This window comes from Choloepus didactylus, chromosome 13, assembly GCF_015220235.1.
Source record: "Choloepus didactylus isolate mChoDid1 chromosome 13, mChoDid1.pri, whole genome shotgun sequence".
In the NCBI taxonomy this organism is placed as follows: Eukaryota; Metazoa; Chordata; class Mammalia; order Pilosa; family Megalonychidae; genus Choloepus; species Choloepus didactylus.
This window is the reverse complement of record NC_051319.1, coordinates 52,190,349-52,205,334: the sequence shown is the minus strand read 5'-3', so window position 1 is coordinate 52,205,334 and position 14,986 is coordinate 52,190,349. Positions and strand designations below refer to the sequence as shown.

General features: G+C 41.5%; 1 protein-coding gene across 1 annotated transcript; it reads right to left on the bottom strand.

Annotated features, from left to right (window-relative positions):
- Positions 1-7,371: 7,371 nt before the first annotated feature.
- LOC119508160 (non-histone chromosomal protein HMG-14-like) lies at positions 7,372-8,121 on the bottom strand. Its single transcript, XM_037801673.1, has one exon. The coding sequence runs from the start codon at positions 8,016-8,018 to the stop codon at positions 7,716-7,718; it is 303 nt and encodes a 100-aa protein (XP_037657601.1). The 5' UTR covers positions 8,019-8,121; the 3' UTR covers positions 7,372-7,715.
- Between the last annotated feature and the right edge of the window lie 6,865 nt (positions 8,122-14,986).

Sequence of the window (14,986 nt, the reverse complement as noted above, 5' to 3'; positions counted from 1 at the left end):
CCTATTGAAGTCCTTATCTCTAATTAATCAGATCTACAGCTTCGTGGAGTACACTTTCTCTAACTAACCAGCAGGTGGCGTCCACGAGCCACCTGTTCTCCACAAGCCAGTTCTCCCCTGCTTAGCCTTTTTTTTGGTGAGTGGGGGAGTGAGTCTTGTGGGGCCCAATTGGTGTACCAAGCTTGCGTGTGTAGTTGGTGTTGCCTGCCCTGTATATGGGGCGTGTTTCTGGGCAGTCGGGGAGGGGGTTGGCCCTAACAATCAAATCTCCCTGATGATCCTAGAGGTTTAAAGCTGCTGCAATAGTCTAATCCTTCAGTTCAGTCCTGCCACAGTTTGTCTCTGCCACTGACCCACAAGTCTTTGGTATTGGCGTATGGCTCCTGAGACTTGCAAGTGGGACCCTCTTCCAGGCCGTGCACCCCGGGTCCTCTGTTGAGGGATGACTGTGCTATGTCACAGGTGAGTGCCGTCTCCCCAGGGCAGTTCTGGGCTGCTGGGCTGTGTAGGGAGGCTCCCAGACTGCTCAAATGATGGCTGAATGGGGCTTTGTTAATTCACACTGCTCCACCTTCCCAACTCTGGGACAATCAGCTGAGGTTGCAGGGAAGGCTAATGTCCACGCCCAGTTTTGTGGTGTGTGCCTGTTATTTGAAGCACTTCCGTCACACTGGGTTGTCTGGGGCAGCTCTGGGCTATGGGGCTGGCGATGGGCAGGAGTGTTTCCTGTCCACCAGGATGGTGGCTGTGAGCGGACACCCCCCTTTTCTTGGGAAGTTGTGGTGTTTAGTGAATTTTCTCAGCCACTGGATTATTGCCTTTTGTCTCAGAGCTCTCTTAGTTCTGCTCTTGACTTGACGTGCCCAAATTGCAATTCTTTGAAGCTTTCTGTATTGGGCTTCTTAGAGTAATTGTTTTAGAAAAAGAAAAAAGGATTAAAAAAAAAAAAAAAAAAAAGGGCCCTCCTCAGAGATCTAATGGGTTATTGAAATGCTAATAGACAAAGCAACCAGAGCCATTAAGGAAAGGTCCATAGGGCAGAGAGATCAGCTTTTCTTCGGGATTTGCATATGCGCCTCAAGGCCTGAGCTCCGCCCTTCCCCTTTCTGTGTTCACCAGAACTCCAAAAATCCTCTGCTTTTATTTTGGAGTTTTTCGTGTTATTTTTTTTTCTATGCCTGTCTCCTCTTTGCTGGGCTGGCAGCTCTCAGATTCTCTGGTGTCTGGTCTAAGTCTATCTATGGTTGGAGTTTGAATCAGTAGAATGAGTTTCCGAGAAGGGCTACCACTGCAGTTCTCCCTTCTCCTTCCCGGAGCTGGCAGCCCCTCCTCCCACGGGACTGAGCCTGGCAGGGAGGGGCGCGGGTCCCCTGGCCGCAAAAACTTACAGATTTCGCTGATCTCAGCAGTTCGACATTTTCATGAGTGTTGTATGAAGTATGCCCAAAGACAGATTGCTCTGTGGTGTCCAGTCCACGCAGTTCCTGGCTTTTTACCTACTTTCCTGGAGGACTAACTAAAACTTACAGCTCACCAGTGTGCCATCTTCCATACTGGCAACGTCTTTTAATATGAAGAAGTTAGGGTGCTCATTGCGTAGACACACCTGAAGATGGAGAAAGAGATTAAGTGAGAGGAAGGAGTAGCAGCAAACAAGATAAAATTGAACAAAGGTCTATGAATACTGAAACTTTATATAATTATATATATATATTTTTTTGGATGCTGGGGTGTTGGAATGGCTGGAAGGAGGTATAGCCTATACCATCCCTTGGGATTTGCTGTATAGCTGCTCATTGAATTGTGCCTTGAAGGTCTTCATCTTTCTGTATATACCCTGTATTGCATAATAAAGAAAGAACTGAAATTTTGGAACTGTAACCCATAATTTTTATCATTACCTATATGACTTCTTGTTGATCTGTACATTGATAGATGACACCTTTCTGTATGTATGTTTGCTCTAGTTTGCTAATGCTGCGGAATGCAAAACACCAGAGAAGGATTGGCTTTTATAAAAAGGGGGTTTATTTGGCTACACAGTTACAGTCTTAAGGCCATAAAGTGTCCAAGGTAACACATCAGTAATCGGGTACCTTCACTGGAGGATGGCCAATGGCGTCCAGAAATCCTCTGTTAGCTGGGAAGGCATGTGGCTGGCATCTGCTTCAAAGTTCTGGTTTCAAAATGGCTTTTTCCCAGGATGTTCCTCTCTAGCAAGCTTGCTCCTCTTCAAAACGTCACTCATAGGTGCACTGAGTTCCTTGTCTTTGAGTCAGCATGTTTATATGGCTCCACTGATCAAGGCCCACCCTGAATGGGTGGGGCCACGCCTCCATGGAAATATCCCATCAGTTATCATCTACAGTTGGGTGGGGCGCATCTCCATGCAAACAACCTAATCCAAACATTCCAACTTAATCCCCACTATTATGTCTGCCCCACAAGATTGCATCAAAGAATATGGCTTTTTCTGGGGGACATAATACAGTCAAACCGGCACATTCCACCCCCTGGACCCCAGAAAAACATATTCTTTCCAAATACAAAATACATTCATCCTCTCATTACCACAAAGGAGAGTCTAAAGTTGTATGTAATGGTGCCTAAGAGTCTCCCCCTGAGTACCTCTTTGTTGCTCAGATGTGGCCCTCTCTCTCTCTAACTGAGCCATCTCGACAGGTGAACTCGCTGCCCTCCCCCCTACGTGGGACCCGACTCCCAGGGGTGTAAATCTCCCTGGCAACGCAGAGTATGACTCCTGGGGATGAATGTGGACCCGGCATCGTGGGACTGAGAGTATCTTCTTGACCAAAAGGGGGATGCAAAATGAGACGAAATAGTTTCAGTGGCTGAGAGATTCCAAATGGAGTCGAGAGGTCACTCTGGTGGACATTCTTATGCACTATATAGATAACACCTCTTAGGCTTTAATGTATTGGAATAGCTAGAAGTAAATACCTGAAACTACCAAACTCCAACCCAGCAGTCTGGACTCCTGAAGACAATTATATAATAATGTAGATTACAAGGGGTGACAGTGTGATTGTGAAGACCTTGTGGATCACATCCCCTTTATCTAGTGTATGGATGAGTAGAAAAATGGGGATAAAAACTAAAGGACAAATGGGGTGGGATGGGGGGATGATTTGGGTGTTCTTTTTTCACTTCTACTTTTTATTCTTGTTCTGGTTCTTTCTGATGTAAGGAAAATGTTCAGAGATAGATTGTGGTGATGAACGCATAACTATGTTATCATACTGTGGACAGTGGATTGTATATCATGGATGATTGTATGGTGTGTGAATGTATTTCAATAAAACTGAATTTAATAAAAAAAATAAAGAAAGAAAAAAGAAAAAAAAAGAAAAAAAATACATTCATCCCACAATACCACAGAAACTTAAATAATTTCAGTAACAATAGTTAAGTACAAGATCCCATCAAAATCAAATATAGGTGTGGTCAGTCCTAAGGCATACTTTTCCTTTAGCTTTGGATCTGTGGACTTAGAACAAGTTATATGCTTCCAATATACAAAGGAGGGACATTCATAGGATAAACATTCCCATTGCCATAAGGAGAAAGAGTAAGGAAAACAGGGTTAACAGGACCAAAACAGTTCCTAATACCTGCAGGACAAACTCCATTAGATTTCAAAGTCTGAGAGTCATTAACAGAACGACGTTGCATCGTTGGGGCTTGAGAGAGTGGGAGTCTAACCCTTCCTAAGGGCCTTTGTGGCAGCCCTTTCCTCTCCAAACACTTGGGTGAGTGCTCCAACATATCCACACATTGGGGAGACCGCCTTTTCGGCCCCACCCTCCTCAAACATTGGGGCAGCTCCCGGATTCCCTTCCGTCTCCGGAGCACATGCTCAACCCCTTCAGAACAGTGGGGTGGCAGCCAGGCTCTCCCCCATTCCCTGGAAATGTGCTCCACCCTCTTTGGGACCTGAGGTGGCAAAACTCTTCCAGAGCATCAAGGCGGAAAGCCCTCCCTCGACCTCCGGGGCAAACTCACCCTTTCCATGCATGTGGGCTGCTCCACTCTTCCAGCCCAAGACCTCTTGACTCCAGACCTCAACCTCCATGGCTCTGTCTTCGAAGAAGTTTTTCCTTCAGTTTGTTCCTTGTCTGTCTCCTCCAGTCCAGACTGGCAATGGCTCTGTCTGTAAAGATCTCGCGAAAATTCTGTTGTCTTCACATGAAGCATACAGGGGTCAAAGCCATCAGACAATAGGACTTTCCACAAATCCTTTCTGGATAATTCCATCTCCAATCTTGGCTTGTGCTGAAATGGTGGCTGGGTTCCATGTTTGGTAACATCCTCACGTTGGGCTGTAGCTTCTGGGATTCCACCCGCTGGAAGCTCGTAATTTTCCAAGCCATCAGCTTCTGGTTTCTTTGAACCCAAGAGTTCAGTTCTAAGTTTATCTCTCTCTGCTCGCATTTTACTATAAGCTGCAAGGAGAAGCCAGGGTACATCCTCCACACATAGTCTGGAGATCTCCTCAGCTAAGTATTCCAGGTTGTCACTTTCAAATTCTTCCTTCCGTCCGACACCAGGACTCAATTTTGCCAAATTCTCTGCCACTTTAAAACAAGGATCAGCTTTCTTCCAGTTCACAACAACACATTCATCATTTCTGCTCAAGTCCTCATCAGAAGTATCTTTAGAGTCCATATTTCCATAAACAGTCTCTCTAAAGCAGTTTAAGCCTTTTCTATCAAGCTCCTCACAGTTCTTCCAGAAACTCCCCATTATCCATTTAAAAAGCCATTCCAACATGTTTGGTATCTGCAAACTCAGCAGCAAAAGCACCCCACTTCTCTGGTACCAAAATCTGCTCTAGTTTGCTAATGCTGCGGAATGCAAAACACCAGAGAAGGATTGGCTTTTATAAAAAGGGGGTTTATTTGGCTACACAGTTACAGTCTTAAGGCCATAAAGTGTCCAAGGTAACACATCAGTAATCGGGTACCTTCACTGGAGGATGGCCAATGGCGTCCAGAAAACCTCTGTTAGCTGGGAAGGCATGTGGCTGGCATCTGCTTCAAAGTTCTGGTTTCAAAATGGCTTTTTCCCAGGACGTTCCTCTCTAGCAAGCTTGCTCCTCTTCAAAACGTCACTCATAGGTGCACTGAGTTCCTTGTCTTTGAGTCAGCATGTTTATATGGCTCCACTGATCAAGGCCCACCCTGAATGGGTGGGGCCACGCCTCCATGGAAATATCCCATCAGTTATCATCTACAGTTGGGTGGGGCGCATCTCCATGCAAACAACCTAATCCAAACATTCCAACTTAATCCCCACTATTATGTCTGCCCCACAAGATTGCATCAAAGAATATGGCTTTTTCTGGGAGACATAATACAGTCAAACCGGCACAATGTTATATCCTACAATAAAGGAAATGGCTGAAGTTGTGAAACTGTGACCCATGACATTCTTTGATATTTGCTCTCTAACTACTTGTGAAATTGTACATTGAAAGTTATCACTGTTATATGTATATATGTTAAAGTTCACAATAAAAAAAAAAAAAAAAAGAGAGAGAGGAAAAAAAAAGAACCAGAGAGCCCGGTCTTTTAGCCTTACACGTCAAGTAATGTCAGCATATGCTGTGTGGAGAGGGGCCTGGGTAACAAACCTTGTCGCCCTTGTGGGCTGGCCTTGTGAGGGTGATTTTGAACAACCTTCTGTTGGTTATGTTCAGTTATGTCTTGGTTCTCAGCTAAGTTTTCAAAAGTGAGTGCTGCTAAGTGACATAGCAGATATTACTATATGTAAGGGGAAAATACTTGGCATGATCCTGTAATTTAGCAAGTGGCTCAACAGAATTTATTCCCCTGGTGAACCGCACTATCTTCATGGTCTCTAACAAACAGTGTTATAAATGTTTTAAGTAGAAAGTAAGATTCCATTTGGCTATTCTGATTATTTTTCCCTAAAGGCTTAATCTTGAATACTTGGCCTAAAGTTGGGATGGACTTCATTTTCCCACCAATATATCTGCTCTTTGCTTGTTTGTATGTTGGAATAAAACTGGCATGCCCCAACACACACTCAGGGTCCCATGACAAAGACTGGGAGACTTACTCATTACAAGCATTTAAGGAAATCTGTCCAATCTTTAGCTGGCTGAACTTCAGTTTCCACAGAGACTTCAGTGGCCACATGTAACAAAGAACAGTGACTTTACTGAAGTAGTTCAGAAAAGTCACTGAATAAACAATAACAAATCAACAACAAATCTTGGGGGGGAGGGCAGATTCTGATTTCCAGAATTGCCACATTATATTATTTAAAATGTCCACTTTTGACAAAAATTATAAGTACATAGGAAAAAGAGCAATTAATAGAAACTGTCCCTGAGGAGGCCCAAATGCTTGAATTATTAGGCAAAGACTTTAAATTGGCTATTCGTCAATAAGCATATGAAAAGATGCTTAGTACCATTAATTATTTAAGAAAAGGAAATCAAAATGAAAATGAAAAATCAAAATGAAAGCATATGTTCATAAAAAGACTGATATATAAATATTCTCATTATTTTTATTTTTAATAGTTACAAACTTGAAACAACTCAAATGCACCCACAAATTAGGATAGAGCCATACAATGGAATACTACTCAGCCATAATAAGAACTGAACTATTGATATACCCTATGACATGGAAGAATCTCAAAATAATTATGCTGAGTGAAAGAAGCCAGACAACAAACAGTATGTACTGTATAATTCCAATAACAGTGTCTTCCACAATCTTTAGTTTTTTTGAATAGGCTTGTTCTATTTCTGTTTATAGGATAAATCAATAATCTAAAATGCTTTTTGGATGATGAAAGCACAGAAAATTAGGAACAAACATGTATAAATTCATATTTTTTTTTCTTTCATAATTGAGATTTTATTGGTTGTTCTGAAGATCAGCACACAGACATTATGAACAATCTGTACACAATTAATGTATGTACCAAAAATCTAAAAAGCCATAGAGTTGTAATTCTTGTCTAAAGTTATTCCAGTGACTTTCCAGCTTAAAATTTGGAGGCAAGTTTTCCCTAAGAGGATATCAAGTACCAATATCTTCAAATGTTGATAAGCTGTTACATCGTTAAGTCCCACTAATTCACAATTTAATATCATACACACTAAATACTCACATTTCCAATCTTTCACAGCATATAACAAAGTTATTAGGAAAACTGGACGACCACAACCAAAGATGTTACAGAGCACACACAGTTCTGACAGGGAGAGCCAAGATCAGGGAGCAGTTTTAAGAAACAATTCTACTAAAAACATTGGAATAGAAGTAATTTAAAATGTTCAAGACATATTAAATGCAAGACTGTGACTCCAAATCATCATTTAGTATGCGTTGTATTACAGGGTATAAAAACTGCCACCCCCCACCCTATGGAATGTTAAAGTTGACAACCAAGACAGTCAAAGCCTCCCATAATTCAATATCCCACTATTTTCTGGTTGTACCAAAAAATAAACAACCAGCAAATGATTTCTCCTCTTAAAAAAAGGCATTTACACTTAAAAAATGGGATGAGGTGGAATTTCAATCTCCTTCTTAAAAATGTTTCTTCTAGAGCTACTAAAAAACTTGCATTTACAAAATAGTTGATAAAAATATTCCTCTGGATTGTACAAGAAGGGAGAAACAGGGACCACTGATAAGACATGGTATATGAGATTAATCAGACTTGGCTTCTTTCTCTCCTGCTTCATCAGAGGCTGGACTCTCTTCATTTTTAGTTTCTCCATTTTCTGCAGGTAAATCTTTAGTTTCTTGGTTAGCCATTTCAGCTTGCTTTCCCTTTGCTCCTCTTTTTCCTTTTGGTTGCACTTTTTTGTCTGAAGACTTATCCTTTCCCGCTGCCTTTTTTGGCTTCGCTTCCACTTTCGCAGGAGCAGGCTTAGCTGACAGCCTCGCCGACCTCCTCTTGGGCTCCTCCTTCCCCACGCCGTCGGCCGAGCTGACCTTCCTCTTGGGCATCCTAGCGGCGGAGCGGGCGCTTGCCGGGTGCTGCGGGACGCGGCGCGCCGAGATCCTCCACGAAGCTGAGCTGCCGGCCTCCGCCGCTCCTTCCGCCGCCCGAGCTGCTGCGACCCGCGGCAGGGGCGCTGGGAGAACCCATAAATTCATATTTTACATTTATTTATATTTAAAAGGAATGGATATCAGTTAATCATCACAAGTTGCTATTTTTATGTATGAATCTTGAACTTGAAAGACAGTGGACTTTCTAGTACTGGTAGTTCTATCTAAAATGGAAAGTTCTTGTTCTTTTAATCTGAAAGATTAGTAGAGGTTGATTTTTTTTTTTTAAAAAACATGCAAATCTCAAACTATTTTATTCATAGAAATATAAGTAAGGATTTAAAATAATACATGAAATTATTAAGGAATGTTGTAATGAAGCTTTTGAGGACAACAAATAGATCATTTGCATTTGCACAGTAACAGCCCCATTCTGAATTTCATAGACTTGATTTCTTGTTCAGTTACTGGGTTATAACGAAATCTGCATGTCATAAGGATCATAGGACACAATTTTGTCTTTTTTAAAATAAGAAATAAAATAATTAGCCTTGTTCTGATGGTGAACAGGAGAAACTATTCTGTAGTTGTAGGTGGAGTGTCCTATAAATGTCAATTGGGTCGAGCTTATTGATAGTATTGTTGAGATCTTCTAAGTTCTTACTGATTTTCTGTCTATGTGTCCTATCAATTACTAAAAGGAGCATCGAAAACTCAACTACAGTCTTGGATTGGTCTATTTTTCCTTTCAGTATTATCAGTTTTTGCTTCATGTATTTTGGATCTCCATTATTAGAGTCATACACATTTAGGATCATTATATCTTCTTGAGGAATTGGTCCTTTTATTATTACAAAATGTCTTTATCTCTGGATATTCCTTGTGCTGAAGTCTACTTTAATTGATACTAATACAGCCTCATTAGGGCAGATCTAGAGTAGCCTTTATTTAAAATAGAGCTAGTTTAGTCCTACTTCTAAGGAGTGATATTTCTAGGGTCTCTACTGAATGCTGTGGATGTTCAATGAAGTCTTTCTACTCCTGCTGGTGGAATGTGAATGTCTCCCAGCCCTGTGCGAGCTCTGGGAGTTGTTCAGTTACCCAGAAGCTGTTCTTTGAGCAGCCTTATGGAATTTCACCCTATAAACATATAACTTGGGCATTTAGCCAAAGATTCAAGGGGACCCCATGCCGATTTCTAGATCTTTTTTTTTTGAGTAGTTCCCTCCTCTCTAATACTCTGCCTTGAAAATCCCAGCTCTCAGACTCCCCAAACTCCAATCTCTGTCCTATCAACTCAGGGAGATTGCAGAGTTCTCTTTGGTTCCCCATCCCTGCACTACAGTCAGGGCAGTAAAGCTCCAGGCAGAAAGCTGGGACAGTCTTGGGCTTGCTTTGTTTGTAACCCTTCTCTCAGTGTTCACATTACTGAGTCATCTGTTGTCCAATATTTCATATATTTTGTCCAGTTTTCTAGGTGTTTTTGGCTGGAGGGCAAATCCGGCCTTGGCAGTTGCAGTGTGAGGAATTTACAATCTGCACTGCAGCAGCCATTTTATAACAATGAGGGGAAAGCCAAGAGGATTCAGAGATAGCAGCCAAGACTAACACTGCCGAGCTGCTATATTAGCAAACTAGAACCATCTACTTATGGGCTTCTTACTATGTGAAACAAAACTTCTATTTGGTGGCAGTTTTGAGGGGGATTCTGATACTTGGAGGCACATTTCCTAACAGATTCAAGGATGAAAATCCCTGTATTAGAAGGGGGAGATAAATACATCAAAAAGCCTCAGCTAATATAGTTACTGCAAATGGACGTTAAATTTAACTTCAAGAAGGGGGAGATAAATACATCAAAAAGCCTCAGTAAATATAGTTACTGCAAATGGATGTTAGATTTAACTTCAAGATAAAAAGGTATATATTAGGGACTACTTAATTCTTTTTTGTTGGCAAAATATTAAATCTTTTGACAACTCTCCTTTCTTGAGAGAAAATTCTAAAAAAACAATTTTATTGTACAGGCCTTTATTCAAGAGTTGTGGGAGCCCCTGGCCCCCAAGTGTTTTGAAAACTGCACACAGCAGTTTGCTTGACCTAGGACAGCTAAGGTTTGACCTTTTCTCCTTGTAATATCAGATGCTAACTGAAATCTATATCCGAAACTACCTCCTCCTTGAGACTCCCTGAGTAACTGTTATCTCTATAATCCTCCCCTCCTCCCTGTTGATTACAATCAACCCCTCCCTATGTTGCAGGACCCCACTCCCTGCCTTATGCTCTCATATCCATTGGAATGTTGAGCCCTTATAACCAGCTTATTCAGCTCCCCAAAGTGCGGACTGTTTCCACGTTGTGCTCTGAACACGCTGTGATTCAGAGCAGCTCCTGAATCCATTCAGAGAAGCTCCTGATTTCAGGGCAACGTGGCTCGACTTCCCCACCCTGTAGGTAAGCCCTATCTGTAATAAAAGCTCATGTCTTAGAACGTGTCCGGTGCTTTCTTTAGTTCTTTGGCCACAAAAGCCCTCTTGGGCTGTGACAAGAGTCTTACGAATCATGGAAGCATAGATGTTGGGGGACATCCCCAGTAAATTAGTAGTATCTAACCACTATAAATGTACAACTGCCTCTGATTACTATCTGTTGAGTAAGGTATCTTTTTACTTCCTTAGTGGTTGCGGTCCTGCAGAGTAATTTCCCTAATTGTGACGTGGCTGATAACACAGATACACAAGGACAAGATGAATTTACCTCCTGTTAAATTTGCCACACTAAGCAGGCCAAAATGGACTGAAGCTGTTGTAGGTCTTTAATTACTCCCTCTGATAATACACATCAGTAGACTTTAGTCTACTAATTAGTAGACTCATTAGTAGTCTACTAATTAGTAGACAGTTTAGAAGATACTTTAAGACCTAACCGAATGCCATCATTTCAGCAAGCAGATCACCTTTTGTCTACCATGTTGTAATTGCCACCTGGAAGAGCCCTTCCTCTTTAGTGGAAGCATGCTGTGTGGTCCTCAGGTGGCAGGACTGGAGAAATAATTATAGGCCATTATGCTGTTGCAAAACAGCTTTCTTTGCTGACTCTTATTTTTCTCATTTGCAAAATGGGAGTAATAATTATAATAATTCATAAAGTTGTACAGGTCAGATGGGATAATATATGTAAAAGAGCTTTAAAAATCAACTTGCAAATGAAGATAGGAGCATGAGGCTAGTGGAAGTGTCTGGCGTGTTCACACAACTGAGGTTTCTCAATGCAGAGAGGGCCAAGAAGATTCCAACAGGTCTTTTTAATATAGAGTACTGAATAGTGGGGAAGTCACTAAAATCATTCGGAGGAACACAAATGGGGATCCAGACGAAGGTAAGAGACATAAAAATAAATAGTGGATCTTCTTTGGCTTTGAAAATCTTAGGTTTCCACGTGCGTTGGAGAGCAGGAGAAGGGGTAGGATCCTTACAGAAACTGTTCAGAAGGAAGTCTTGAAATGGGAAACGGCACAAGCCCAGTTCTCTCTTATTATTTATTTCAATTTATCTGACAAACTTTATTTTGATGAGTATAATCTCCTTCATTTCAGGTGCAAGAAAAATATCTATAGATTATCAGGGCACTTTCTGGCATTTCTCAAATTGCTTGGAGTACCCACAAATCATACTGACATCTCCCAAAAGCATCTACTAAAAAGACGAAAAAAGACTTCAAGGGATAATTCAGTGGATTAAGTGCCAGAGGCACGTTCTTGTGGCACACATTCCTCTTTGTATATGCCTGACTTTTCTTTGTTGTGAAGAATTATCGATTCTAGTTGAAGTGGTTTGCCTAAAGCGCAGATGAAGTATCCACAGGCCTGCAGGTTAGACTCTTGTGCTACAGAATCCAATACAGTTCAACCATGGAGGCACACGCTACTTAACTTTACAAGGTAGTATTTTGATTTGTAAAACTGATTAGCCTCTTCAGCTCTACAGTCTTGTGCATTTAAATCTTTTCCCAACAAAAAATGAATTAGTACTTTCTGTAAAATATATGAAAAATGCTGCAGTTGTATGAGTTATGATAAAGTAGGAAAGGTACTGGAAAATAAACCACATTAAATATAATTTAGTTCCTCACTTAAATGACAAATACTAGTGGTCTCCTTATAGGTATATATTGAAAGCTAATCCTGTTAGCTTTTGTAAATCCACTGGTCAGTTTATATTTCCCCTTGAATAGCTTCATCATTTCATTATTTTGTGCACTATTTCTAACTGGTGACCATAAATCACCTTCTATATATTAAGGGTTCTGGATGTGATGAATGTGGCAGCTGCCCTCTGGGTCAGTAAAATGTGTTAGGTGTGCCTGGTTCTGTCAGGTGTTTGACTAGTTGAGAGTGTCTCATTCTGCTTTTTACTTCAGAGTGAGTTTTTGTTAAATCAGACATTTCTTATTTCTGTGTTTTCCATTTAATCATTAAAATCGTAACTTTTTCCTTGTTTTTTGTTAAAGTTTATTTGGGCAACAAACAATTTGCAAATTGGGCAGCGCCAAATGAAAAGTAGTAAGGAGCTCCCAGTTATTGGTAACTTTCAATAAAAATAACCATTCCTTTTATTTCTTCTCTAATCATGTCTAAACAAATAGTTACTTAATTCCAAGTATTTGAATGAAATTAGAAAATGGAACTCAAATGGTTTTGATCTTGTGACATCCAGAAAAGCATAAGTCAAGAGCAAAGTAGTGGAGAACCTAAGATGGCGGCTAGGTGAGACAGGGCAAAATAACACCTCCATGAAAAATACTAGATAAAAACCAGAAGATGACCCGGAATACTGGTTTCAGCAATGCACCAGCTGGACAAGGTCTGCTAGAACCACAGGGGCCGTATACTTGGTGAAAACGGGAGTCTGCATTCTGAAATGAGTGAGTAAGCCAGCTGAAAGACCTGCAGCTATGCTGCAGTGTGGGGAAGCCGGGGGTTGGCATTTGGAGACGGACTGATTCTTTTAAAAAAAAAAAAAAAAAGGGAAAAACCCAGGAGCTGCTGCATTTGCAACGTTGAAAACCGTGCAGTGAAGCACGGCAGAAGCAGTCTGAGCCGGTCTCTTTGTATCCGGCATGGAGAATAGCCTGCTGCAGATTCCCTCAAGGCCAGGGGAGCAGAGGGGAGAGCTGGAAGGAGAAAGAAACCCTGCTGCTTGCAGCTGCTCCCTGGCGGGCTGGAGACACTCCTGCCTGGGGCCGTGCCCACAGCCCAGAGCAGCACCGTTGTCCCAGAGCTGGGAAGGAGGAACTGTGCGAGGAGAGGGGTGGGGTGGAGATGCCCCATTCAGCCATCTTTGCATCAGGCTGAGAGCGTCCCTGCATGGCCTGGTGGCCCGGGGCTTCCCTTGAGGGATGGTGCGCACTTGTGATATAGCATAGCCTTCCCTCAGCAGAGGTCCTGGAAGATCACAGCTGAGAAGGGGGGCCCGCTCGGAAAACCCAGGGATGCTACGTCAATGCCAGTGGTTTGTGGGTCAGCATCAGAGAGGATCGGGGGCAGAACTGAAATGAAGGCTTAGACTCTTGCAACAGCCTTGAATCTCTGGGAACACCTGGGAAGTTTGAATATTAAAGCGGCCCTGCCTCCCTAGCCACCTGGACACACACCCCACATTCAGGGCAGACGGCTCCAGCAACATACCCAAATTGAGTTCACCCACTGAACCTCACAAGAATCATTTCCCCACACACCACAAGAACAAAGTTGAGAACTGACTTGAGGGATATAGGTGACTCGCAGATGCCATCTGCTGGTTAGTTAGAGAAAGTGTACACCACTAACTTGTATTTCTGAAAAATTAGATTGGTATTTTTTTTTTTTTACAACTTGAAAGAATCCTATCAAGCAAAGCAAATGCCAAGAGGCCCAAAACAACAGAAAATCTTAATGCATATGATAAAACCAGATGATATGGAGAACGCAATCCCAAAGACCCAAATCAAAATATCAGAAGAGACACAGTACTTGGCACAATTAATCAAAGAACTACAACTGAGGAATGAAAACATGGCAAAGGATATAAAGGACATGAAGAAGACCATGGAACAGGATATAAGGGACATAAAGAAGACCCTAGAAGAGCATAAAGAGACATTACAAGAGTAAATAAAAATATAGAAGATCTTATGGAAATAAAAGAAACTGTTGGCCAAATTAAAAAGACTCTGAATACTCATAATACAAGATTAGAGGAAGTTGAACAATGACTCAGTGTCCTAGAAGTCCACAGAACAGAAAATGAAAGAACAAAAGAAAGAATGGAGAAAAAAATTGAAAAAATTGACATGGATCTCAGGGATACGATAGATAAGATAAAACGTCCAAACTTAAGACTCATTGGTGTCCCAGAAGGGGAAGAGAAGGGTAAAGGTCTAGAAAAAGTATTCAAAGAAATTATTGGGGAAAACTTCCCAAACCGTCTGCACAATATAATTACACAAAGCATAAATGCCCAGCGAACTCCAAATAGAATAAATCCAAATAAATCCACTCCGAGGCATACTCTGATCAGACTCTCAAATACTGAAGAGAAGGAGCAAGTTCTGAAAGCAGCAAGAGAAAAGCAATTCACCACATACAAAGGAAACAACATAAGACTAAGTAGTGACTACTCAGTGACCACCATGGAGGTGAGAAGGCAGTGGCATGACATATTTAAAATACTGAGAGAGAAAAATTTCCAACCAAGAATACTTTATCCGGCAAAACTCTCCTTCAAATTTGAAGGAGAGCTTAAATTTTTCACAGACAAACAAATGCTGAGAGATTTTGCTAATAAAAGACCTGCCCTACTTCAGATACTAAAGGGAGCCCTACCGACAGAGAAACAAAGAAAGGAGAAAGAGATATAGAGAATTTCAACAGACATATATAGAAC